The sequence below is a fragment of the Chenopodium album genome, chromosome 10, assembly GCF_948465745.1.
Source record: "Chenopodium album chromosome 10, dcCheAlbu1.1, whole genome shotgun sequence".
NCBI lineage: Eukaryota > Viridiplantae > Streptophyta > Magnoliopsida > Caryophyllales > Amaranthaceae > Chenopodium > Chenopodium album.
Window position 1 is genome coordinate 60,830,417 of NC_137843.1, and position 27,403 is coordinate 60,857,819.

Here is a 27,403-nt window from a genome sequence, read left to right on the forward strand (position 1 = left end):
TTTAATTAACCTTGAGATAAAGACGACAACAACAAGTAATGATGAGTCAAATCAGTGTTACGGGTGAATTTATCCATTCGGGTCAACTCTAAAAAGTCTAGAGGAGTCGGTTCAGGCAAACATAGAAAATCAGAAAAAGAGCACCATTTTCTCTCTCTCCTTCCTCCTTACCCAACGATCGAATATCCACTTTTTTTTGTTAATTAGCTTACGGGTTGAGAGATTCAGGTAAATCCCATTGTTTTATTTCTTAATTTAATTCTGGGTATTAATTATCCATTAAAAAAAAGTTTAATTTATGAGAAGATGGTATTGATTGAGCAGTGAAAATGGAGGATATTTTTGCAAGATTTGTTTTTTGGATTTATTTAATTGCAGGAACGAGTTTATCAGAAATTTTATGCCTTTTATGTTATGTGTCAATTTTGTTTGTTTTGTAAGTCAGCTTATAGGTTTCATTGGTTTTTGCTGGTTATTTGATCTGTTGATTAAAATATGACTCATGATTTAAAAAATATGACAAAACTGCGTTAGTTTATTGTGTTTAAAGTGTAATAGTGTTATCGAATTAATTGTGGTTTTGTGGGGTTAAGCTTTTATGCTGCAGATGTGTGAAATTTGGTTTTGTATGATTTCTGAAGTTGGGTGATACAGAGTATATGTTTGTAGAATGTGTTGTTGGTTGGTTAAGAGCTAATTGCAGAAAAAAATGGGAACTTGATTGTTAATGCTCTTCATAAAGCTGGTTAAGATAGCGCCATTCTGGACTATGATTTATATGCTTGCTGTGATGCTGTAGGCTGTTTTTATTCTATTACACAGCAATTGTGTAATGGTGAAGTTTTAAGGAAAGACATGGAGTTTATCGAGGGAAAATAAATTCGAAAGTTGAATCATTATCTGTTTGATGGGTAGCAACCCTTATACTCACTTAGAATATGTTTGTTATAGTGTTTTTAAGAGGAGGAAATGGAATCAATTCATTGTTCCATTACCTAGTGTTTGGTATGAGAGGTAGGGTAACACACTCTAATTCGTAAAGGTTCTATTACCTTCATTTTGTTACCCCTTCTAACCCTATGGTAACAAAGTTATATTTCACCTCAATCCTCAATTTGATACAAGGGATTCCTTTTCTTAGGTGTACCAGTCAACTAATAACAGTAACAGTTAAAATTACCCATTTACCCATTCCTCTTCGTATTTGTTTCCATTCCATTTCATTTCCTAGATTCATACCAAAAATTCACTCTAGTAACTTTTCTATAGGGGTGGTTGTGTGGGTGTGGGTGGTTGGAGGGATGGTGGAAGTGGTGGTAGGACAGTTGTTGATGGTAGGGCTCGAGGCTGTCTCAAGGAATATCTTATATCACCATTCAGCAATTATGTTGTACATTTGCTGATATCCTCTAGGTTGTGGTGATCCTAGTAAATGTGGGGCTTTAAGTTTGTAAACAAAGACATATTTTGTGAATTTCTATACTAGGAACCCTTTCTTGTTTTCAGATCTGCTTTCCTGGCCTTAAGCGGTTTTAAACTGTCAGTTTATTGTTTTTGTAGTTCACTTCATCTGTCTTAGATTAGATAACAGTATTCTTTGAATATCGCCATTATCATATATTGTATCATGTAACTATGACTTGTTTGAGTTGCTTTTTCTGCCATTTGTAGTTTACAATTGAAGTGTTTGTTCTTTTATTCCACATTTCCGCTCTCACCTCTTAGCCCTAAGGCATTGTTTGAGTAGATTGGAGATAAAACTCCCATGCAGAGTTTGGTTTTCTATGTTTATAACTAGTTTTCTATTTGTCCTCTGGCAGAAGTTTGCTGCTTTTACCTGCTTTGCTCTGCATTGCATTGACATTTCAAGAAGATTGATATTTTGGACTCCATCGAGTAATGAAGTATGTCTTTTCCACTCCTTGCTTTCAGATTAAATGCTTCTGTGAAGATTGTTGTTTGTTATTAAAATTTGAAAAAGGATACTGATTTATTATCCTCATTCTAATTGTTGATACTGTATATTGGTTTTCTGGTTGGCATTGTGTTGTTCTTTCTGTCCGTGGCCTATTTTCTTTAGTACTATGCAGGGGGGATTTTCTGGTTATTGAGAGGTTTGAGATCCATCATTTGGCACAATTGCTTTCATATAATATTTTTCATCTTGTAGTTCTAGTAATGGCTTTCTTTCTACTGTGCTCGCACAGATTAAGGGATTGAGAGAGTACTAACCAATATTGTCACAGGTAGTTGTCTGAAGTATTTGGGAAGGGTTTAGAGGCCCTAATTCTTCCTGACCTATTGACAAGAACTCTCCCTTCCCCCATTCTCATGGCCTACTTTCTATCTTGCTTTGCGGAGGTTAAGGGATTAGGAGGAAAAGATGTGAAAATTAAGAATGATTTTAACTTTCATATTTTCATAAATTGGATTAGTATTTAACATGCTCCCCTCTGTTTCTGCTGTCATTATCTCTGTTCCTATGTATGTACGTTGTTATAATTTACAACATTGTTGCGAGTCTTGTGACTCTTGTTAGTCTTTTTTACCCCATGGTATGTGAAGCAAGGGATAAAATATCTTTTTTACATAGTGATTTTTAATTTGGAGAAAACAGCAGACAACTAGAATAACACTAAGTTACTTCTTGAATTACCATATTCTCTCCACCCCATGCATGTGTTATGTTACTATTCACAATATTACTGTTAGGTCTTGAAGGTCTTGAGATATGAAAGTGAGTGTTCGTTTCATTTTAGGTAATTGGTGTAAAGGCCATGTGATGTAAGAAATTAGACAATTTGAGGAATTCTGAGATGAAATGATTCTTTGGACCCGAAATAATACCATTGACAACTGCTCCATTCCCTAGTTTTGAAATCTAATTTTTAGTAATTGACTTGTTGCTGTCTATTCCTTCTGTGTTTTTGGGCCGATTTCTAACATACTTTTTACGTGTCAAAATATCTTCTTCAACACTTTTAGTTTTGCACTATATATTGACAGCATGCTAGTCAAAATGTTGCTTTTTTATTTTTTTCAAAATAATGGAGGAAGATTGTTGATTCAAAAAACTAATGCAGAATCTTCATTCAAGTGTATGTAAGAATCTAATCATTTTGAGGTATGTGCTCTAATCAGGAACAGAGGACGTGTAAGGTGGGATGAAGCTAATTTGGGAGACATTGAGAAAAATAAACCTGTAAGGCAAAAGATCACTGAGCCAAAGACTCCCTATCACCCAATGATTGAAGATGATGGTAAGTCATCTAAAATTAATTCTCACAAGTCTGTCTGTATCCGCATATTTTGGGCATACACTTTAGGAGCTAAACATCATGTTTTGACTCACGATTTTTGGTACCTTGTACTGTTGGATTGTTTATGGTAAAGTAATGTGATATCTTGTTTCTCCAAGCATGAGACTGAAAGCTAAACTCTGGTATCTATTACTCCCTTGTGCTACCTGTTTTGGTATCTTAGTAATACTCAATGTACACGTGATACATGCCATGTATATGCCTTAACTTCCTTCTTATCAAACACTTTCGCATGTAAAGGAGGTGCAAACAGTATTTTTTTACTCTAATATTATTTGATGCAGCTGCTCAAGCATACCATAAAATATTTCTTCTTGCTCAAGTGTTTCTGTTTCATATTGTTTCTTCGAAAGGGTTCAGGGAGATTTTTTTTTCTTTTCTGAAATGGGTCTTGTATCTTTATGCTGCTGGATTTTTAACCAGTTCTGTATATTCTTTACTTGTTTAGATTCTTTGTCTCCTATCCGTAGTGCCTTTGATGAGTGTATTGAGGAGGCTGAACGCGCTGAAGCTATACGTCATGCTTTGAATGATGTTGCTTCTTCTAGTAGCAAGAGATCTCATCGACATGGTGGCTGGACTTCGTCAGAGGATGAGGGAGATGCTATGGAGCAGGATGATGAAGGTATTGTTCCTGGTTCATTCTCACCTCCTTTTATTTGCTTCTGGATTTCTGTCTGCAGAATTTGTATCTCGTAGTTGATTGCTTACAGATACCTCCACACTTGCAGCCCATCTAGACTGCCAGCAGTAGAGATTTAATTAATTGTCTAGTATTTACAAAATTGTGGTTCCTAGTCATTATTAGAGATAGTGATTGAACTTTTAATTCTTCATGTAGTAACAAAACTGCATCAATGTGTTTGTTAGAAAGTTTGTTGCTACTTTTACTAGGACTAGTTTACCTGTTAACCAGAGACCAGAATCATGGCTTGAACTGGCACTAGAAATATTGTTTTAGATTATGGAAAGTGAAAGTTCTGTGATGGTAAATGAGCTCTTGATTTTTGGTGTACACATTTAGTTCAAAAAATGTGATGTGTGGATCTGCCTTGCCCATAATGGATGAGGAATTTAATAATATCATCTTCGTTGAGATTTGCAGCAGGGCGGTGGATTTTTTTTTGTTGTTTTTACCCCTTACTATTTTTGGATCTGGTTAGAGAAAGAGTGTGTACGGTGTTGTTTTTTTTTTTTTTTTTGGGGTTTTGTTTTTTTTTGGGGGGGGGGGGGGGGGGGGGGGGGGATATTATACTATTTCTTTGATGAATTGAAAGGACATTATTTTTTTAAGCCTTTAATCCCCAGCACTGAGAGTTACAGATCCTTGTGGAAAGCAGGGCAACTTAGCCAACCTGTGAGGAGAGGGGGGGGGGGGGGGGGGGGGGGGTTCTAACTTGAGTCCGCTGATAGTGGCTTCATCGAAGAATTCCTAGTGTAAGAAGAGGCATGTCCCAGTATTATAAGTAGTCCAAAGATTTAGAAATATTTCATACTACGTAATACCAGTTGCATTTCTGATAAGATTATACTACCTCCGTTACATATTATTTGCAACGATTTGACATAAAGTAGAGAGGAAAAGTGTCTAATCGTTGCAAATAATATGAAACGGAGGTAGTAAGTAAAAAGGTATGATGAGAGAAGGTTATTAGTCCTAGTATGGCTTGGATAGGCAGGAATGAATGGACGTCTTGAACTATAGTATTTTTTACATGAAAACGGTATGAGCTGGCAGTAACCATGTATGTAGACTATGTACGGTGTTTTTCAACTTCTTAACATTGGAAGGCAGTCCACTGTTTCAATCTGAATTTTATTTTCTGGACTGTCAGATTCTGATTCTGAGAGGAGTTTGAGTTTCAAAGAGCACAGACGAGCCCATTATGACGAGTTTCTGAAAGTGAAGGAGCTTCGACGCAAGGGTTCTTTCGCTGAGGAAGAATCTGACGAGGATGGAAACATTGACATCAAGAATGACTCATCATCATTGAGTCCTGCAGTTAAAGCCATTGCCATACACGAAGGCAAGCCTGGTGCAAATGGTGTTTAGGAGCTGCAAAAATTAGTCAAGTTAATGCAGTTTTGTGGCTTGGTTAAATAGTATACTGTTGTTGATGCAATGGTGCTGTATATAGACCACTTGTAATACCTCATTTGTCGGATATATGTTGCTAAGAAGGGATGTTTCCTTTTTCTTCTGTGTACTGATAGTCTGATACACAAATTATGACAGTCCAATGTCCTAATTGTCATTTGGTTCTAATTTTGATTTTGGTATTAATGTAATGAATATAATTTTAGATATCTTTAAAAAAAAATTAGACACTTCATATTAGCTGTACCTTTTTTTAGCTATAAGCCCTTTATAAATTTATTTAGATGCTTGTTCTCTTTTGGTCTTTTACCCCTCAAAAGCTTCTACAAGCAAAAAACTTTCCAAAAATGGAATTTTTCTACTGACTATAGGTCTTTTGGTGCATTACTACGCACGTACATAATTCACAATTAAGGTGAAGATGACAGAATAGTGTTGAACACATCTGTTTATATCAACTTACACAAGGATATGTTGGAGTAGAGCTATAGAAGTTTAAATATACAGTTTCCCTAAGTTGTATGATCCGAAGTATCAGTCTATTTGAGAGTGGGACAACTTTAGGCAAATGTATCCCCTCGGCAAATCAAATCAAACCCTTGATACAAAGTCTTCAGCAGGCCACACTGAGAAAGGCGGATATGTCTTGGAAAGAGAATGCACAATAACTTCCCTTTAACATGATATACCAAGACCCTCATTCATGATTGATAAAATTCCTACGCAAGATGGCGGAAGTCAACTTTCTCATCTTTGATATACATATATAGTCAAGAAGAATTACAAATCTGTCTCGCAAAGCTAAGCTCCTTGTTTTCAACTTACTTTACATGGGTCCTAACAAATCTCAATTGACAGCAAGTACAAAACAAATAATAATAGCTGTAATAATGAAATGCAACAGGCAAACCACCTTCATCTACTTCACTTTGAGCTTCCTTAGATGAATTTGCCCTAGGGAAGAAAATATTTAGGGTACAGCATTCATCACCTACGGAATGCATTGCTCTCATCTGACACTCTTCCCTGACGAAAATGGGAACGACGACGGACACTTTCCTCAATTGTTGAGCTCCCCCCTTGCTCAGCACCGTACACACTCTTCTGAACGGAAGTTAGGAATGACTTGCCCTGGGAACTGCCTGCTTGGCTAACTTCACGTGCATCATCGTCAGCAGCCTTCTTCAGTCGTTTCCATCGTTGCTCTTCATGTGTCTCAGCATCCATTTGCATCTCTCTCAACCTAGCAGCCCTCTCTTCTTCAGAGAGTTGAGGAGCCTTGCCTCGCCGCCTGTATGAATCCTGCCTAGGTGGCTTAGATTCACTGTCTTGGTGTGACCTACCATTGTCATGGTGTGACCTACCATTATCTACTGCCTTGTGAACATATTTGTCTTTATGATGGCCTAAGTGGGACTCTGAATGCGTTGATCTCTCGTTTCCTCTCTGAAACCCGTTATCTCTATTTCTATCTGATCTTTGCTTTCCAGGGCTTCTGCACTGCTGTTTCTCACTTTCATAGTCTCTGTGGGAACGACTATGATGTCTAGTTCTGTCTTTAGAGTCCTCAGCAGAATGTAAATGTTCTTTTTTCTTGTTCTTCTTCCTTTTCCTATCTCTTTCTTCATTGCTATCACTTTCCGTGTCAGAGTGATGCTCTTTCTTTTTGTGCTTCATCTTCCTTTTCCTTTCTCTCTCTTCATGACTATCACTTTCAGATTCGGAGTGATACTTGGATGATGAGTGTTTTTTATGTTTTGATTTCACCTTTTGTCGCTTTTCATCATGCGATTCACCATCTTTCTTCTTTGTTTCGACCTGAAACAAGAGGCTTACGTGTTAGAAAGTCACTTATATACACAGATGCAACTTCATTTTAAATCAAGCAATTGAGCTAATACATCACAGCCATCACAGGGCAAAGAGGGAATCAACAAATCCACTAGGTCAGAGAGCAGCAGCCTAGAGAAATGTGAAAGAGGACATGTGAATATGTGATCACACATTTACTTAATTGATTGAAAGGAAAATATATATATATATATATATATATATATATATATATATATATATATATATATTGCTGACACAATAGAGAAATTCTACAAAGCATTTAAGTGATAAATAAACTTCACTATTCAAGTCAAAATTATAACATCCTATCTGGGACTCTGGGAGCATATGGCTGCTAATCAACTTTACAAAGCTCTGGACAATGAACTTCATTGAACCTCAATGCACTAATGTCAGACTGACTAACAAACTATGGAGATGCAAACAAACTCAATCATACATAATGAGCAAAACTTGACCACAAGTCTACAGGCAGGCAGCAGGCTAGCAACCAAACTGGCTCGAAAGTTACATGACTGTAACTCTGTAGGAAAAAAAATAAAGAAAGATTGCTGATCCAGAGAGGTAACTTACTGATTTACGAATCATAGCCATCTTTACTGGATTATTTTTTATTCGAGCCAGAGCTTCTTGCTCCCTTTGCCGAATCATCAGCAGTGGATCAGTATGTAGTTTCCTCCAGGCATCATTGGAAGATTGTGGTTTGTCTTCAAACAAAGCTCCAGGGACAGCTGGTTGCTGCAATTTCGAAAATCAAATTAATAAGCTACAATCAGAAACTACAGAAGACCTCACAAGAAATACAAAAAGGAAGGGAGGGATGTATACATGAATAATTTACTTTTAGGCAGCTATAACACAATGATAATAGGGTTAGTATCCACAACAATATTCAGGATCCACAGTAGATTCAACCATTGCAAGGAGTCAAAGCATCTGATATTTTTAACAACTACAATATACTTTAAATAACATTAAGCATAAATTTGCCTGCATAAAGCACCATATGATAATAAAGTTCACATCAAGAAAAGAAGACAAGAGATCCATTTGGTGGAACAAATTCACTTTACAAGTGTGAAACAACCTAAAATGAGACTGCTTCTCGTCTAAGAATCACTGTTATGAGACTAATGGCCTCCAGCCTCCTTGGATACATCCCAACAGACGGAGAACAGAATTGTAGAATGCAACATCATTACCAAATTCCAAAGATACCTCATACTCCAATAATGGTGCCACAAATGCTTGTGAGGAGCTATATACACTAAATGCATGATAGCACCCAAAAAAGGGACTGCCATTGAAATAAAAACATAGGAACAATGGAACATTACTACAGTCTACAGGCTTGTCCTATCCTTGTAGAACACCTTTAGGAGAGCATTCCTGCCTCTTACAGATGATCTTCAACTCCCTAAGACTCTAAGATGACAAATTTACCCAAGAAACTTGATAATCCAAAATTTCAAGTCTTTAGGTGTTCTTGCGACATTATTAACATGTGAAACCTAATAGGTAATTGCTACATTGTGTGGGGTCCTGTTTAAATCAAGCTGTTTATATAAGCAGCTGCTGGTTGCTTCACTTTAACAATTGTATCATCATAGATGTGTTTACACACAAGTATCAACCAGGAAAGCTCCAACTTCCTCTTCTTTTCTTTCTGCCACAAATGCCCCAATTTTTAGAATTTTTTACCACCATCATGGCAGGCTTAAAGTCACAATACTAATAAGATAAATCCAATAGTTTCAAATTTCTTTGTGTCAATGACAGAAATTGAACACACTTCTTTCAACCCAGCAAAAATACAAACAATCAACAAGGACACAAGCAAAAGTCTAAAGCCCTCATCTTTTACTTTTGATGCAATTCTTACCCTCATAATTACCCACCATACTCAACCGACACATATCCATCAACTTCATTTTACACAACTAATGCACAACGATTACATGAGAATACGAGGTTCTAAAATGTGTTCAGGGTGCAACGTATAGCAGCCCGTATAGTGGTTTGATTCGGTGAATTTCTGGTTCACGGATGAGGTTACAATACCTTCTACGATTGATGTTAATTATAGAAGTTTGAACAATCCAACTGGTTAGACAAATAATTCGATTTACTGACACAATAATTTGAATGGTTGTAACTTGTAAGGCAGTAACACCTATATGGGCTGCTATGTGTTCCTGTCCCCACAATGAGTCTCCAACCTTTCTCTACTCCACCTTAATGCCTGAGTCAGACCAGATCATCACAAAAAATCAGCTCAATTGCAGCCACCGGCTTTCCCTAAACCCCATAATTCATCTCAAATCGGAATTCGAGTAACACTAAATACTCCTACATATATATTTAGCTAGGTAGCCTATGTAGTGAATAGGCATGTTACTACTATTAGGTAGCTTATGTATTTATCAATCAGCAAAAATCCTTCTTTAACATACGTTCGAACTAATTCAATTGACACGCAAAAAAACCCCAAATCTCATGACATATGAAATCAATCAAACCACAATCAGATCATAAGAATTTATAAACTCACCGCTTCCGCTGATTGTGCCGGTGCTGATGCTGATGCCGATGCCGGTGCTGATGCCGAATTATCAACACCAGGCAAAGATCCAAGTCCCTGAAATCCATCAGAAGTGGGTTTTCCAACAGCTAATCCGGAATCATACAGAAATTCCAATCTTTCCTGCCTCCTGAAACATCAAAAACAAAAATCATAGATTAGCAAATTAAGAACCCTAACCCTAGATCAGTCACAAAATCAAATCTAAAAAAAAGGGTAATAAAATTGGATGATTAAAAGAAATAATTTACGGAGTAAGGCCAGCTTGCTCTTGAAGAACACGGAATTCATCGCGTTCTCTCTCCTCGAGAATCTGCTTGCGAAGCTCCTCTAATTTGCGTTGTTCTTGTTCGTGTTTTTGCTCGGCTTTCCAAACGTTTTCAATGTTACGAAGGCTTCCAGTATGCCATCCTTTCTTGTTCAGAAACTTCAACGCCATTGTTGCTGCTCCAAATCTCCCTTTCTAAGATGATATGCTCTTGCTTTTGCGGACTTTGCCCTTTTGGAGTATGTTTGGTTCAAACGGAATATTTGGACATTGGGATTTTGCTATTTGACCTTTTCGTATTAATTAATCGCAAAACTTTTCTTTTATGCCCGTTTTATATTAATTGTAACATTTTTTTTATTTAATTTATATTAATTTTAACTAGTCTTGAACCCGTGCCATGCATGTCTGTTTATTGTATTTTTATTTTCAAATAAATAAACATTAATAAAATAATAGAGGATTTCAATGAACATTATATATATATATATATATATATATATATATATATATATATATATATATATATATATATATATATATATATATATATATATTGTCTTGATATTGTTAACCGATATATTATTTCAACATTATAGAGCAGATATTTCTTCCAAACTGAGAATAGTACTCTTGATATTGTCTTTCACAAATCTCACACAGATTAAAATTAGGCTAAAAAGATTTATATATAAAAAAAATACAAAACATACATTTAATTTCACAAAACATTTTGATTAAAATCTACATACATATAAATTTTAATAAAGGAACATGAAATTAAAAAGATTTATATAATAAAAAAAAAAATCATACATTTAATTTCATGAAATCTACATACATTTTGATTAGACTATTACATAAAAACGAAAATTGACTCATCCATCAACCCCATTATCATTTAGAACTTAAAAAACACATAAAGGAATGGAAAAGTTTAGAGAAATTAAAATTAAAAAATTGACTTACAATACGGAGTATGAAATTAATATAAAGGGAAGAACACTTGTAACTAACCATTTAAAATGCATAGAGATTATAGATAGGAGAAATAAGATTTGATCAAGTAACATTGAATAATTGAAAATTAATTTATTTATCAATATTAAATAGAGAAACTTTAGGGGAATAGTGTCATTTGGGAAAGAAAGCATTATTGGAAGTAGAAAAACTACCCAAAAATAAAATAAAATAAATCCTACATGGCACTCTATGGCCTTTAAATTTTGCTGCTATTAAATATTAGTACAGATATGTTTAGATGAGAGGAAGAAGATTAAAAGAAGATAGGGAAAACTACCCTCATGAAACAACATGATATTATGATAAAGAGAACTATTTTTTTTTTAAAAGGTAAATTGAAAAAAAAAAAAATAGAATGTAAATATGGCCACGTGGCACTCTAATTTGTTTGCAAAAGTTCATGTTATTAAATTGAAGTATTGAATTATTGATATTGATTAAAATCTAATAATAATTCTACACATATATTTTGAATAGACATGATTAATAAATTTGAAAATTCAGATGTAAGAGATATTTTATTGAATTTCTGTTGTATTAATTTTGTTTATTTATCTTATGAAAAAAAATTATATTCTTGAATAGGCATGATTAGGGGATTGGGGTAGAAGAGATGTTTGATTGAATTTCTGTTGTAATTTTTTTTTTTTAAAGAAAATATTATTTTGATGAATAAGCATGATTAGGGGATTTGGATTGAAGAGATTTTTTTTTTTTTTTTTTTTTTGTAATTAAAAAAATTATTTTAAAACAGGAAAAATAGGAAGAGGACAAGTGTCCTTCCAACTTCTTGTTTTAAAATAATAGTATTGATATGTATTTTCCAAGTATTGTACGTGATATTTGATGATGATATTGTGTTGATTGATAAGGCGAAAGAAGGCTTGGGAAGTAAGTTGGAATTGTAGAGACGGACTTTGGGGTCTCATGGCTTAAAGGTGAGCAGAAGTAAGACGGAGTATTTGGAATGTAAGTTTAGTGTGTGGGAAACAATGAGGCATCACCTTGGATGGGAAGTGTGTTCAAAGTTGTGAGATCTTCCTATATCTGGGAACTATTATTCAAAAGGATGGAAAATTGGATGGAAATGTAGCTCATAGGATCAAAGCAGTTTGGTTGAAGTGGAAGTGTGCGACGGGTTTTTTATGTGATCCAGGTGTACCCCGTAAATTAAAGGGAAAATTCTACCGAACGATTATAAGGCATTCTTTGTTATACGGTACAAAATGTTGAGCTGTAAAGCATTGCCACGTACATAAGATGAACGCGGTGGAGATGCGTATGTTGCGATGGATGCGTGGTCATACAAGAAGAACAAAGTAGGGGTTACATCGATTAAGTACAAGATGAGGAGGAGTCGCTTAAAATGGTTGGCCATGTAAGAAGAAGACTAAGTGATGATCCGGTAAGGATGGCTTGAAGAATTGCAAAGTGTTGGGATCGCGAGAGGTAGGGAAAGACCTAATAAAACTTGGAAGAGGGTAATTGAGAGTGATATGAATGCTTTGGAGATGAGGAGAATATGGTGTTAAATAGGGTGAATGGGTGATGTGGAGGGAAAAAATTCACGTCAACGATGTGAATTGATTATATATACTATTAACGAAAGTATTTTGTTTTTCTTGTATGGAGTACTCGAGAGTAAGGGAGGTATTGAGCCAACTTAGATTACCCACTTTCTTGTACAGTTGAAAATAATATTGATTTTTATTACAAAATTTCTTGTACTTCAAACAAAATGTTCTATAGTTATTAAAGCCAACCCAAATTTATTGAATGTGGGATAAAAGGTTGAAAATAGTGAAGTATTAGAAGTTGTTTAGAATATTTTGTGTTGATCAAGTGTGATGTGACAAACAATTTTATTTGGATAGATTACTCACTTTCTTTGCGTTGGACTAGAGAATGTCATAGTTCAGTAATACTTGATACATAAGCAATAAAAACTTGTTATATTGCTCAATTTATTTTTATCGAAGGGAACACATAAAATAAGTTCGTCATGAGTTGAGTATACTAGAGTGTTTTGTGTAGGATCGTAAGAAACACATTATTGTAAAGCAAATCCTACATTTAAAAGCAAAATTTTGTGAGATTGATGACTATGCATTAGTTGGATTTTTATGTTAATATAATATTTATCGATATTGATTTGGAGGTGTGAGATGTCAACAGATTGTAATGGGTAAAGATAAAGAAAATTTTTAAACAAGCATGAGAGAGACCTAAGATGAATTGGATGAAGTTAAAAATGACATGAGAATATTGATTTTGGAAGAACAAGAAATAGATATAAGTGAATAAAGCGGATATATTTATATCTAGATAACCACCAAAAAACATAAGTTAAGAACGATGTTTTGGATTTTGTTTGATTATTGTTGTTGTATATTTTACCGAAATTCAAAAATTAGTACCAATTTGATAAAAATCCATCCTTATAGAATTAATAATCTAACTAGCTCATTTGACTTGTCTAGCACTAAAGCTCCTTTATGTTGTTGATCATAAATTCATAATGATCCAAATAATTAGGAATACTATAAATGTTTGGCTCCCCCAATAAAACAAAATTAACAATTTCACCCTTTTCCCCGATTTTTTAGAAGACCGTTGAACATCTGGATAACGGCTAGTTTCTCAACTTCATCTCTTTCTTCTTTCAACGTCACATTTTCTCTCTCCTTTGCTTCCTGTTTCACTGCCTCTCAAAACTCCCCCTAATTCTAAAATCCAAAATCAATTGGAAAATTTAATTTCTAGGGTTTCTCCTAATTGATTCAATTCCCCCCAATTTACCCCAAAATTCCCCAATTACAACAACAATGAGCCCACCAACAATGGCGTCGGAAAACCCTAAACCCCAAACAACATCTGAAATCTCAACTCCAATGCCGACAAACCCCCAACAACCTCGACGATCTCGACCTAGGGTTCGTGAAGTTAGCTCCAGATTCATGTCACCTGCGGCAAAACCTCCGACGAACATCCAGAAGCAAATCCCATCAACACCGTCGGAATCCCAGATTTCTAAAAACAACGCTCTCCGACGATCTAACACCGATTTCCGACCGTCGCAGTCGAGATACGCCGACGAAAATCGACCCGATTCGTTGAATAGGAAATCCGTTAGCCCGGTCCGTTCTTCGTCGAAACCTAGGGCTGCTGTTAAGATTTTCAAGGAAGGTTCTAGAACTGATACACCGGTGCCAATGCAGGTGGGACCCAGGATGGTAAGGCAACGGAGTTGGGATTCCGCCGCCTCGAAGTTGTTGCAGGCTAATGGAATTTGCTCCAATGGTGAAAATGATGATGATGATGGTGGTTGTTCTGTTAATGGGGATTGTGAGTCAGTGAAATCGGAGCCTAATGATAATAATAACAATTGTAATAGTAATGGTAATAATAACAATTGTCAAAGGAATTCTACGCCGTGTTCTAGATCATTGGAGTTTTCGAATTCGAGTAATGATCAACAACAAAATGGGGGGTTGAATTCTGTTAAGGGTGTTGGTAATGATGATAAGTTATTTCATAGGTCAGTGAATAAGGTGGCGCGTAGTCTTAATCTTCCTCCGATGCCTCCTGGACTCGGGTTTTCGAGGCCCCAAGGGGGGACGGTGGAGGTGAAAAAGGCGGTGGTGAGGAAGGGTGGCAACCAGCTAGATGATGCTCAAAGGCTTAAGTTGTTGCATAATCTTCATCTTCAATACAGGTTTGCTAATGCTAAGGCTGAGGCATGCTTGAATTCTCAGAAAAAGCAAAGTGAGGTGAGTCCAAACTCCATGATGGTATTTGATATTTTGTGTTTCAATTGTTTGTAATTTTGTATTGAACATTTTAATAGATTTCTTGATTTATGTTATGTGGTAGCTATTAGTTAATCCCTGCTAAAATGTGCTGGAATTCGACTATTTGATGTTCTTTAGAGTGTGATAAGTTCCATAGATTATGCAAACTAATGGCATTGTGAAAGAAACATGATGTGGATACTTTACAAACTATGATATGCTATTTACCTGAATTAGAGAAGCTTAATTGAATCATGAACATAGATGAGATCATTAGTTCACATATTGTGGACTTAGGAATCAAAGATTATTAAATTATCTTATTAAGAATTATGTTTTGTGAGATGGTAGGTTATTTAAGGGACAAATGAAATTAGGTATTGTGTAATTGTAACAACATCAATTGGACTAGAAGCTAAGCTTATCGTAAAGGATAAGCATCATACAACCATAATTAGCAATGCTGCACGCAGTCTCTTGTGGTTATGTAAATCTAGACCGTCTTCAAATGCATTGTCGAAAACATCTTGTTCAGAACATGTATTTTGTAGACTACAAGTAGCACTTTAAAATGGAGGAAGGCATCTGGTTAAAAAAAAAAAAAATGCTACTCGTATGTTGTGGATCAATGTTTTAAATTCCTTTAATGTGCTGCAGAAACTGCTATATTCAATGGGAGTAAAGATATCAGAGTTGCAGGATTCTGTAAAAAGCAAGCGTGTTGAAGTTGGACTTCTGAAAGAAGCAAAACTTCTATCAACAATTCTTGACACTCAGGTAAGGCTTCTAAGCATTGATTTTGCTCTTGTGTATCTAAACATCACCACTCAGTTTGCAAGACTGGCAACATGAGAATCTTTGAATGCATCATATCTAGCACTAAGCTACCAATTTTATAGAAAAAATGAACGGAAGGAAGTCCACCATTCATTGTGAACTAGGCAGTTAATTGAAATTTTTGTATCCTATTCCAGTGTTTGGTCATGAGGAGTTTTTTATTTGTTATATAGCCTTTTCAAAGGTGGACAAGTATTGCCTTTAAAACCAAAACATTTTCTTTGAATATTTTTATGGTTTTATCTATATCTGTCTTTCTAGGTTCAATTGATCTTTTCTGAAGTCTAGCTTCTCCGCTGTCATTTCTTCAAAGAGCACACTTTACGTTAATCTTCCAAGTTACTATCGGCTCTTGACTTGAGGTCTTTTATAGTAGTTATCGTCAAAGGCTCTTGGATTTCTAGCTTAGTAGAGAATTAATCAGTACTATGCTTTCTCAGGTTCCCGTTCTGGACGATTGGTCTGCTTTAGAAGAAGCTTACTCTTCTTCATTGCTAGAATTAACTCAAGGTTTACAGAATATATCATCTCGACTTCCACTCAATGGTAATGTAAAGGTAAGATACATCTACTCCTGTGCTTTAACCTATCTTGAATTCTCCATGTCTCTCTCTTTGATGATGTATATGGGTCTTTTTCCAGGTTAACATCAAAGAGATAAATGAAGCAATGAATTCAGCATTGAAGGTGGCTGAAAGCATCTGTTTGCAAGTGCAAGGCTTCATGCCCAAGGTGAAGTCTTGTTAATACTTTTATTATGTGATATAATGCAAATGAAATTGAAAGTTTTGTATACGCTTAAGATTCAAGTACTTAGTATACTGGATGTGCAGATTAATCTTAATGCTTGACTGAGACTTTGTGATATACATTTGCAGGCAGAGCAAATGGATGTTCTCATATCCGACTTGGCTAGAGTACATAGTGGAGAAGTCACGCTTGTTCAAGAGTGTGGTGATTTATTGTCTAGGACGCATTTGTCACAGGTAATTTTACAGTACTGCTGTTTCAATTACCAAATACTTAATCTGTCCTAATATACCTGCGGTTTGTTTACTCAATTCTGTGAAAATATAACCTCTTTACAAATGTGGCCTATCGTCGTTTTAAGGGCATAGGGTATTGTCTGTCCTATTTCTCGTTGTTAGTTTATAGATAACCAAGATAGATGGTGCTACAACTTAGACCTGACGATATGCTCCTGTTATTCACATAACTTTCAGATAGAAGAGTGCAGTTTAAGAGGACAACTTATTCAATTCCAGAAATGCAATCTTACTGGACCTAAAGAAAATCAAATTCTAACAGGATCGTCTTAGTTCACACGCCATACTTAATTGTCAATTTGATCAGTTGTCTGATGGTGATAAGCACATAACTCAAGTTCAAGAGGTCAACAGTTCAGACTCACCTTCTGTATGTAATCATTCATCCTCATTCTTTTGCTACGTCCAGCTAACAGAAATTTTTTTGGAAGGGCTGTTGATATAGAGAGAAAAGATGCAGTTCCATTGGAATATTCCTCCAATAATTGCATCAAATCTGTATAGTGTAATTCTTATCATTTGATACAAACAGAAAAATCAAGGAATAGTCCCTTGTGGCTTGTGAGGCGATTGGTTGATCAATACTTGTCTGTAATCAGTTTGTCTAACACCCCCCCCCCCCCTCCCTCTCTCATTAAAAGGAGAATAATAAAAATTGTCTCAAAATCATACATTATGACATTCATTCACTCATTCATTATGATGATTGTTCATCAACTATTTAATAGTATACTTGGGTCATAACTTTATTATTTTTTAAAAAAACTTATACTTGTGACATACTCTGTATCTTTTAATTATGTGAAGCAATGACAACTATATCCGGATGGAAGGAGTAATTTTTATTGTATGGGAAAGAAATAAACTAAGAAAGTAAAAAGCAATTTCACGTTGTCAATAAATTCAAGCTAAATTGAGCTTTTTGCAAGTGAGATCAAATGTCACATGTCAAGCTCAAAATTGGTTTATCTATTTGCAAATATGCAATTAAGATTAATCATCATGGACATTGTGCTCATTATTATACTATTTGAAATAAACATAACTTATATTCACGATGAATATGCAAAGTGTAATGATTTCAGATTTCTAATCCATTTCAATCTCTTTTAAAATCCAACTAACTTAACCTAAAAAGTATTACCCAAAACATAAGATTGAATTTGGAGTATATTGTTAGACTTTGCAACTTACTCTCCTTTCTAAATCTAAAATAGGGCCTGTCCGGCTTGACCCCTCTATTTTTGGCCCACATTTAGAAGCACTATAAATTTTACAAAGCATTATAAATAGAGTATCCACAACCACATCATTTTTATCATCTAAGTGAGATTTCAAGTTTCATGTATCTCGTGTTTTCTCAAACAAAAACAATAGAGTATTCTCGAACGCTTTGTCCATTAATTAATATATTGCTCGTTCTCTCTCAAAAACAAAGGTTTCCTATGGCTGAAAAAAGCAACTCAAGTTCATCAATGGCCACACAAATTTGCAACCAAATAGCCACAATTTTCACAAAGCCCACCACCACCCCTCCACCCTTAGACCTCTTAGTGGACCAAATAAAGACCACCTCGGCCCAAAACGGCCGCATCTTCGTCTATGGAGTGGGCCGTGAAGGTCTAATGGTTAAGGCCCTATGCATGCGGTTAGCCCATTTGGGCCTCTCAGCCCACTGTGTATTTGACATGACTACTCCCCCTATTGGGCCCACTGACCTCCTTATTGCCTCTGCTGGGCCTGGAGGATTCTCCACCGTTGATGCAATCTGTGGGGTAGCTAAATCCAACGGTGCTAAAGTGTTGCTTCTTACAGCTCAGCCTGAGAGTGGATCCTCTGTGGAGTATGCCACTGTTGTTGCTCATGTGCCTGCTCAGACAATGGCTGATGATCATCAAGGTGTACACGTGGAGGAATCTAGGCCGTTGCTTCCTATGGGAAGTCTTTATGAAGGTGCTTTGTTTGTGTTGTTTGAAATGGTTGTGTTTAGGCTTGGTTTTGAATTAGGGCAGACCCCTGAAGCTGTTAGGGCAAGGCACACTAATTTAGAATGAAAGTTTATTCGTTTTTACTATGTATGCAAGTTTGTAATCAATTTCAATGGTCTTACCTAGCTTGTTCTTTAAAAGAGTTTGTTTAGAGGTGATAATGAACCGGGTTTTATTGAAACAAGTGCTTAGATTTGCATATCTTATGGATTGGTCCAATAAAATTGGTGTAAGGCTAAAATAGCCTAGACTGCAACGTAAGATCAATTCTAGCTCAAACACAGCCAAAATTAATTAAAACGGTTAAGAACAACAAACTTGTTCTAACTAATTAAAGTTTGAAGCTATACATATTTTTCCTACTATAGTGATATGAGCCGGCTTCTTTTTGGATTTCACTTCAGCCTTCTCCCCTGTCTTCATACGGTCATACCCTAATGGCATAAATTATTAGCTTACATTTCCGTTACAAAAAAAATAAAAAATAAAAAATAAAAGATTTGATTAATATATATTACGGAGTATTAAGCTTATATTTGTTTCTCTTAAAAAATACAAAGTATAGATTACTAGTTTATTACTGTTTTTATATTTAGCTATTGTGGTTGGTTCTAGGGCTGCATATATACAATTCTATTAATACTTGATGTTTTGTTATCAAAGTGTAGATATTTTTAGTAAGTTCCAAACCTATCAAGGCATGCATCAATCCACTCTTTAGAGTTGATGTAATGGATTTGATAGTTTGCAATGTCGTGCAAACCCACAAAGGTGTCAAACTCAAACATTGAACACTAACAAAGACGCCAATTATTGGATGGATATAAAGGGATAAGGGAAGAGTAAAGGGGATGGATTGTATAAATCTATAAATTATTTTAACTTACTCTTATAACTCATTGGCAAATAAATAAAACCCGTAACCTATTTAGAGATAACAATAAAGTTAGTTTCATTTCCTACCTACTTTCTCTAAAGTGCTTTTATTACTACAATACTGTCCTATTTTAAGAAAGTTTCACAATTACTACAACATTATCACACAATTTCGTTACATAATCTTACATGATTTACTTAAATTTTACTTACCCCAATACCATCAATTAATCTAATACTTGCTCCTAATATATATTTTCCGATATCTCATATCTCTAACAGTTATACATTTCGTAAAATCAAAAAATCATTGTTGTAATGGAGTGTTCACATTTACTGAACTGAACTGATTGGAGCTGAAATGAAATGAATATTTTATGAAAGAAGAAAATTAGGAGCTAAGCTGAATTGAACTGAATTAAAATTAAGCTAAAGTGAACATACCCTTACTTTACATATTTAATTTTTTTAAAAACCAACAACCATAATACCGATGTATATAGTAAAATCAAGGTACAAAAAATTCATTTGCTATGTATTACGAAGTATATTCTGTCATTATATTCTCGGATGCACATAAAGACATATAGCTATTTAGATGTGCAAGACATTGAAGGCTACTTTCGGTACTCCATTAGCAAGGTTAATTGTTCCACAATTTGAATGGGTACGAAAGTAGCTCTACTCTTAAACTCTATCTTTGGTCGTATATCACTTTAATTAATTACTCCGTACTACTCAACTAGTCAAAAGAAAACACGCCTAAAATTTTGTAAAGGGTCATGAAAGTAATTGAAACAACCCAATCCTAACGTTGAATTAAAGTGAATAATAAACATCTTAGAAAAGACCAAAGATTTAAAAAAAAAAAATGCGGGGTCAAATGAGGAGATAAACATAACACAACCACCCAAAAAAAAAAAATCAAAAAAATCTAGAGAAAGATCCAAATAGTAGTAAAAGCTACAGTAAGTAATTAGTTGCGCATCTTCTTGTTGTTGTTGAGAAAGTTGGTCAATTATAATGCTTTGGAATTTTTCATTGAAGGTGCAGTAGTATTCCGGTAGACTCTAATTCACATCAGTTTGTAGTGTTCTTATCACCTGCTTTGTCCTCTACTCGTGGGACCACCTGTGGGACACCATCCATGTTAGCTACTTTGCTAAATCATCAATTAATTACTTAAATATTGATTTTAAAATTTTATCGACAATTATGTTTTTATTGTATTAGATTATGCTATGATAATTATACAACATGATACACATTTTTTTTTCCTTAAGAAAAAGGTCACGTATTATACTTGTATTCCGTATTTCTTAGCTTGTGTTTAAATAAGTATTAGTATATGTTATTTAATTACCTTTTTTTTTTAAACCACGTTATTTCATTACTTAAGATAGGTTTCATACCTCTTTTTTCTTTTTTCAAAATTATAACTAATTGTATTTGCCCTTTAGGTTGGACCCAAAATTCCAACTTATCCAAATTTAGGAAAATGATAGAGAAAAAATATTCCAAAAAAGGAAATATGGTCGGTAATAAAGATACGAAGAAAAATACAATAAAAAAAAAAAAAAAAAAGATTATCAGACACACGTATTCATAAAAACAGAAAAGAGAAAAAAAAATCTTTATAAAAAAGTGAAAATGAATTGTCAACTGATAAGCTGCCAGGCTGTCACCAAAAAGGAAGATGAAGATTGGATATTTTATGATGCAAGACTATACTATAAAGAAAAAAAAATCAATACACGTAGTTGTAAAGGGCCCCACCTTCATTCATGAATAAAGATCAAGGTTGTGAACCGCCTCCACTCATAAATATCTTTTCCATTTTGCCCACGTTCTTTTTTCTGGTGTTTAGAGAGTCACAAAGACGGGTGATAAAACAATTTTAGCTATCCCTTACTCGTTTTGCCCACATTTTATGAATATTTGTAGCTGTGTTTTTTTTTTTTTTTTTTGAAACCTGTAGCTGTGTTACTATTACTCGTATATAGTCGTATCTCGTATGCTTTTTATTGTCGTTAAAACAATATAAACTACTCCGTAACTGTAATAAACAAACTAATTAAACTCAAAACCTCTTTTTATCTAGTTAAGTGCTTAGGTCAAGAACAATAATTAGCATAATACAAGAATTGTTACATTTATCATGTTCCATCCTTGATATTTTCCAAAAGTGTGTGATCATATTTACAACTCTGTTCACTTATGTAACCCTTTGTAGTCTCCTTCCATCCACCCTCTTCTTTATTCTTTAACTTCTACTGTACTAGAATTTGTTATATACATCATACCCAACTCACAAAAGATTAGTTTTTACTCCTCGTTTGATGATAAAATAAAAAACAATCATCAAAATGAGAAAAAATACTCATGGGTATACGGTACATCCGGGTGTATATAACAACCTCTCCTATTGTACGTATACAATATTCTTTATTTTCTAGTTTAACATACATTTCTTGTAAAGAAACTAATAAAAAAAGAAAAATTAGGAGTAGATTGCAATTGTGTTTTCCTTGAAAATTTTCATCTTTCACATGAACACAAATGAAACAATAGAGGCAAAAGAGTTACTTCGGTGAGTACTTCATTATATATATATATATATATATATATATATATATATATATATATATATATATATATATATAAGTATAAAGCATTACATTATTTCAAATATGGGATTCTTTTGAATTCTAAGAAATATTATTTTTTTATTTTATTTTTTTTTAAGTTCTAAGAAGTATTACTTAACTCCTCTTTATTTGATTACTTTAAATTATATTACAAATTTACAACCATTAGTCCATGAGCACCATGTATTCGGTATTCCTCCTTTCCCAACAAAATGAAAGAAATTCTGTCTAAAAAATACACAAACATACTTCTATACCTGGTCATGTGTCATTTTATAAGGACGAATAATTCCTCTTTCTTTTTGCCTGTTACAAGTCCTGTTCACTCGATCACTCGAATATGCTGCATTTTTAATAAAATAATAATAAATTATTAACTTATTATACTTCGTACAAATTTTTTTTAGAAAAAGCACACATTTTGTATGAAATGAAAAGATTTTTAGACACAAAAATAAAAAGATCTTAGAAATATCACAAATTCACAGGAGCATATATAATCAATTAATTAAAGGTCAAGATTTTCACTCTAAAATATCTAAAGTAATCATCAATAGGCATATTCTGCGTTACTTTTCTGCTTGCCGGACACAACAACTACCCTTTCTTCCATATTTTTAACCCTATTCTTTTTAAAGAAGTATTGACATAATCACCTATAATGTTTTTATTTATTTACTTTTTATATAAATAAATGAACGTTACATCATTTATTAAAAGATCAAAGCAATATTCATGATCCTTAATACATTCATCATACGGTTTTTTTTTTAACATATTGTTAAAGATGAAAGCTTGTAAAAAACAAAAATTCAATTCAAATTTCTTTGTGGGATGAAAAACGGAAATTTTGATTTACTAGCTAGATTGTTTTAATAAAATAATGAGATGTTGTTTTAGACAATAAAAAGTGTCAAAATTTATTGCTTGTGAAAAATAAATAAATAGGAAGTACTAGATTTATTATTGTTATTATTATTATTATTATTATTATTATTATTATGTTGACATAAGCTTAACAAAACAGATTTTATTATTACTAAAGGGTGGATAAGTTGTGTCTTTGTGAGTCATGTGACATGTGGTCATAAACTTGTTATCGGAGATCTTTTACTTGCACAAAACCTAGTCTCGACTCTTGAGTAAAATCTTTGTACATTACTATTATTAGTAAAAGTTCTACTGCTCATTAGATATTTAGATGGTTAAAATTAATCACCATTTTCTAATTTGTCATAAAGTGCCCCTCTATTATGTCAACGAATCAACCACATATCCTTCTTATTTGCTTAATTCTACCATTAAAGCTAGTATATATTATTATATTTGCCCTAAATTCACATGCAAATTAAAACCCAAAAAATTAGATAATGATAATAATAATAAAAAAAAAATTCTATGTATATATAAGTGGTTCTAAATTAAGCATTATTAATAACCTAACGGTTATAATTTTGTCATAAATTCTCAAATTTACTCAATTTTAGTTAGTACACTTCGTATATCATGAGATTCACGACTATTGAGGGGGTATTTGGCATGAATAACATTGAATCCTTTTGTTACTCCGTAGTATTTATAATGTCACTTTAATTATTTTATTTCACCGCCACCCACCCCACCTCCTCCTCCACCACCACCACCACCTAAACCACCACTGCCACAAATCACCGGTACGGTCAGTTTCACTAGAACTTGAGAACCACTGCCGCTCATAATCCACCCCCCACCCAAAAAAAAAAACCCTACCATGATCCAAAAACCAACAACCCTAGAAATTCAAAAAAATAAAAATTCAACAAACATAAAAATATACTCCGTACTTTATATCATCAATTATGATTTTATTTTTATGCTAACCAATTATGGTTCATTTTAAATGGTTAAAATTAAACACAAGTTATTAAAAACTCAAGATCTTAAGTTTTCATAGTTGAATTTAACCTTTAAACCCTCAAATATCACGTGACACAATAAGTAGAGACAAAAAAGGGAGAAAGTATGAATGTGGTGTAACAACTAACAAGGTTTATTTAAAAAAAAAATTAGAATTAGAATTACGAAACACCGTATTTTCCCATTCTCTTTCTTTCCCTTTCCCACTCCCTTGATGAACCAAACACCCTATTGCATGCTGAAAATATCTAGTTCGAAAAATATCTACTCGTAGTTTAAAAAATATAATAAAAAAAATTACCTGATCTATGATGCAAATCAAGGGTAGACTCAGAAATATCAGGGACAAAACGGTCAAGTCTGGAATTAATCTTGGTAGTATCTTCATTGCTGCTTCTCTCCATCAAATTCCGTACAAAACTTGCTTCCATTAATCTCAAAAAATCCGAATGTTTTTCGTTGGTCCATTGCATTTCCAACATCATCCCTTTTTTATTTTTCTTATTCTTCTTACTAATAATAACATTACTCGTATCATTATTATTACTATAACTATTATTATCATTATTACTACCACTACAACTCGTACCGATATCCTCCCGTCGGTCCATCTTGCCGGAAAATTTTCTAGATCGCCGGAAAAATATCGCCGGCGAATGAGTGATGAACAAATAAATGATCTTGATCTTTTAAAATGAGTTTAAAAAAAAAAAAGGAAAAGACTGGTTTTTTTTTTTTTGGTGTAGTTTCTAGCAGCGCAATAGTTATCAAAATAGTGAGGATTTTTTTATAGGCACTTTTTTTTGTGTGTGTTTTTGTTTGGGTGTGGGAGATGTGTGTTTGAGGCTATGGCCTATGGGATTGGAAGAAATGGATTAGATGTCACACAATGTGATCGTGTTTTGGTTTTAATATAAGGTGTTTGGTTCGAATATTATTTTATTTTATTTTATACATATCTTCTTATTTATACACTTTTGTCTCATGAAATGATAGAAGATTTTTTGGGAGATTAATAAGTATTTTACAGGTAGAAAAGTCATACTCTTTTTACCTTATTTTAGAAACTCGTTAATTTTTTTAATAGATTTAATTTAGAGTTGGACATAACTAAAGTTAATCTCAAATAAATGTTGGTTACAAAAATATCTTTCATTGCACATTTACGTGTAGGTCATGTCTCTATAGGTAGTAATATTTGATGATGATGATAGTTATTCTACTTTTGATTTTGTAAAGTATAAGTTTTAATGCTTTTTGAATATAAATGAAATAATAACTTAATTTCTTAGAGTTATGTAGAAGGTTATAGAGTATAACATTATTATCATTGTATACCGAGTAGATCATTAAAGATGCATTCTATTGACTTTAATTCACAAATCTGAACTTATTGTACCTAAAATTAATTAAAGTGAAAAAATATACTCGTAAACAATTAACGATACTCTATTAGTAGAAGTATAACTTAGTATAACTTGTACTCTGATAGCATAATGTCTAGTAGAGAACTGTTTTAGGGTTGTAAATCAATGATTTGAGCAAGTATGGTTGTTAATAAAACGATGTTGGGCCAGCTGGAGTATTTTATTTGGAAAACAGGGTGATCAAACTGTACTAAAGCCATGCATTGCAAATTTGCAACATACACAAGATTTTTTTATATACAAGTATTATTTTTTGACATATGAAAGATCTTTATTGCAACAGCTGTACCACCAATTAGAATTCAACCAATCTAACTTATTTAAAAATTAAATTTCCTTCAATTCCAATTCCCTTTTTCTTTTTTTTTTTTTTTTTTTGAGGGATGATTCATGATATACCATGATATTTGGCCATGAAAGCAGTTTGATATCCATTTGTCTAGATTTGCAGGCATAAGACACCTCATCCATGCATGGACCTTGAAGTAGTGGCATTATGTATTTGTTACCATTGTTTTGTCCCCCTTAAACCATGTGCCATTGCCCATTGTAGTAACTTTCTCATGTCTACTTTATTGCACTTTTTTATAAGTGCTTGTACACGTAGTATAAACTATCAAACTTATGCATGATAACCGATAAGCATGATCTGATTTACCTAAGTTGAGGATGGTTGAGTAATGACATTGCTCCTTGTCTCAAATTCGTGTGACTTAGATATCGAGTCAAATCTCATGAAGTTCATTTGACTCTTTAAAGCCTCACAAAACACTAATAGTAACGAATTTAGGATTTTCGATCAGGGTCTTTAGGAGAACCGAAGAAGCATAAGCTAGCAAGCAATTAATGGTATTTTATACGGAATATAACACTAAAAGTACACCAATATTAAATGCAGGGGGTAAAGCCATGATTTTAAAGCTTTAGGGGTCGATTAATACTTTAATAAAAAAAATTTAATGCCAACATAATTGGATACTTTAATTGTTTGAAAAAAAAAATCATTGAATCTTTTTTTAAACCATGCATTCTATTAAAATATATACGAAGTATTTGTTATATTATTTTGTATGAGATATCCTACATATCACAATTATCAAAATAATAACATACATATCAATCTTGATGATATACAAACACTTTCTCTATTATTCTTGTATATATGCCTAGATTTATTAAGACAAGCTTCATAATATATTTCGTTAGCCATCAGTATATCTAAAACACCAAACAATGAGATTCAAACCACTATGGCAAGCCTTAAGTATATGTAAATGATTAACAAGAATATTATTTATTCTAAAAATTTATAGGGGTCAGCAGTTAAAATAATAAAATACGAAATTGGGCCATGGGGGCCGGGCCTCCACCCGCCCTCCATGTAGCTTCGCCTTTGATTAAACGTAATCCCTAATATGGGCAGTTTATAAAATAAATAAAACTCATCCGAAAAACATAAGGGAACACCGACCTCTAACACTCCCAACAACAAAAACAAACACCTCACCACGTACATCAAACTTATATGACACCTTACAAATTTTTATTTAAAAAGCAAAAGAATATAACAATACATTACGCTAATCAAGCTACTAAAGAATACTATTTAAGTACACCTATTACCTATATTCGAAGTATAACTAATCAGATTTTCCAAATACGGAGTACCTCTTTACAAATCTCGGAACATCTTCTTTCATAAAAATTATAGCACTTATTTTATTAACCTTATTTTCACTACTATCATGAA

The 27,403-nt window shown here is 33.7% G+C and overlaps 5 protein-coding genes across 5 annotated transcripts; 3 read left to right on the plus strand and 2 right to left on the minus strand.

The window, feature by feature from the left end:
* The first annotated feature begins 91 nt into the window (after positions 1-91).
* On the plus strand, positions 92-5,522 carry LOC145564438 (protein phosphatase inhibitor 2-like). The gene is made up of 5 exons (XM_081624742.1): positions 92-228; positions 1,821-1,904; positions 3,142-3,260; positions 3,769-3,945; positions 5,156-5,522. The coding sequence occupies exons 2-5, from the start codon at positions 1,900-1,902 to the stop codon at positions 5,371-5,373; spliced, it is 519 nt and encodes a 172-aa protein (XP_081480868.1). The 5' UTR covers positions 92-228; positions 1,821-1,899; the 3' UTR covers positions 5,374-5,522.
* Positions 5,523-6,152: 630 nt separating this feature from the next.
* Positions 6,153-10,380, minus strand: LOC145564439 (uncharacterized). Its single transcript, XM_081624743.1, has 4 exons — positions 10,105-10,380; positions 9,824-9,983; positions 7,846-8,010; positions 6,153-7,236 (listed from the first exon to the last, which is right to left on the minus strand). Exons 1-4 carry the CDS (start codon positions 10,290-10,292, stop codon positions 6,406-6,408), a joined length of 1,344 nt encoding a protein of 447 aa, XP_081480869.1. The 5' UTR covers positions 10,293-10,380; the 3' UTR covers positions 6,153-6,405.
* Positions 10,381-13,718: 3,338 nt separating this feature from the next.
* LOC145564440 (protein ENDOSPERM DEFECTIVE 1-like) lies at positions 13,719-17,538 on the plus strand. Its single transcript, XM_081624744.1, has 6 exons — positions 13,719-14,914; positions 15,593-15,712; positions 16,213-16,329; positions 16,415-16,504; positions 16,651-16,758; positions 16,996-17,538. Exons 1-6 carry the CDS (start codon positions 13,970-13,972, stop codon positions 17,089-17,091), a joined length of 1,476 nt encoding a protein of 491 aa, XP_081480870.1. The 5' UTR covers positions 13,719-13,969; the 3' UTR covers positions 17,092-17,538.
* Positions 17,539-18,140: 602 nt separating this feature from the next.
* On the plus strand, positions 18,141-18,943 carry LOC145564441 (uncharacterized). Its single transcript, XM_081624745.1, has one exon. The coding sequence runs from the start codon at positions 18,162-18,164 to the stop codon at positions 18,870-18,872; it is 711 nt and encodes a 236-aa protein (XP_081480871.1). The 5' UTR covers positions 18,141-18,161; the 3' UTR covers positions 18,873-18,943.
* A 1,413-nt stretch (positions 18,944-20,356) lies between these two features.
* Positions 20,357-25,208, minus strand: LOC145564442 (uncharacterized). Its single transcript, XM_081624746.1, has 3 exons — positions 24,528-25,208; positions 22,588-22,673; positions 20,357-20,813 (listed from the first exon to the last, which is right to left on the minus strand). The coding sequence occupies exons 1-3, from the start codon at positions 24,835-24,837 to the stop codon at positions 20,763-20,765; spliced, it is 447 nt and encodes a 148-aa protein (XP_081480872.1). The 5' UTR covers positions 24,838-25,208; the 3' UTR covers positions 20,357-20,762.
* Between the last annotated feature and the right edge of the window lie 2,195 nt (positions 25,209-27,403).

Coding starts and splice junctions, on each gene's coding strand:
- LOC145564441 (XM_081624745.1), top strand. CDS start 18,162: ATGTATCTCGTGTTTTCTCAAACAAAAACAATAGAGTATTCTCGAACG.
- LOC145564439 (XM_081624743.1), bottom strand. CDS start 10,292: ATGGCGTTGAAGTTTCTGAACAAGAAAGGATGGCATACTGGAAGCCTT. Junction 8,011..9,823: donor CGGCACAATCAGCGGAAGCG/GTGAGTTTATAA, acceptor TCGAAATTGCAG/CAACCAGCTGTCCCTGGAGC. Junction 7,237..7,845: donor TGGCTATGATTCGTAAATCA/GTAAGTTACCTC, acceptor CTCTTGTTTCAG/GTCGAAACAAAGAAGAAAGA.
- LOC145564442 (XM_081624746.1), bottom strand. CDS start 24,837: ATGGACCGACGGGAGGATATCGGTACGAGTTGTAGTGGTAGTAATAAT. Junction 22,674..24,527: donor TGATTTGCATCATAGATCAG/GTAATTTTTTTT, acceptor TTAAAAATGCAG/CATATTCGAGTGATCGAGTG. Junction 20,814..22,587: donor ATAAAATGACACATGACCAG/GTATAGAAGTAT, acceptor GGTGTCCCACAG/GTGGTCCCACGAGTAGAGGA.
- LOC145564438 (XM_081624742.1), top strand. Junction 3,261..3,768: donor CCCAATGATTGAAGATGATG/GTAAGTCATCTA, acceptor TTACTTGTTTAG/ATTCTTTGTCTCCTATCCGT. Junction 3,946..5,155: donor TATGGAGCAGGATGATGAAG/GTATTGTTCCTG, acceptor CTGGACTGTCAG/ATTCTGATTCTGAGAGGAGT.
- LOC145564440 (XM_081624744.1), top strand. CDS start 13,970: ATGAGCCCACCAACAATGGCGTCGGAAAACCCTAAACCCCAAACAACA. Junction 15,713..16,212: donor CAACAATTCTTGACACTCAG/GTAAGGCTTCTA, acceptor ATGCTTTCTCAG/GTTCCCGTTCTGGACGATTG. Junction 16,505..16,650: donor TGCAAGGCTTCATGCCCAAG/GTGAAGTCTTGT, acceptor ATACATTTGCAG/GCAGAGCAAATGGATGTTCT.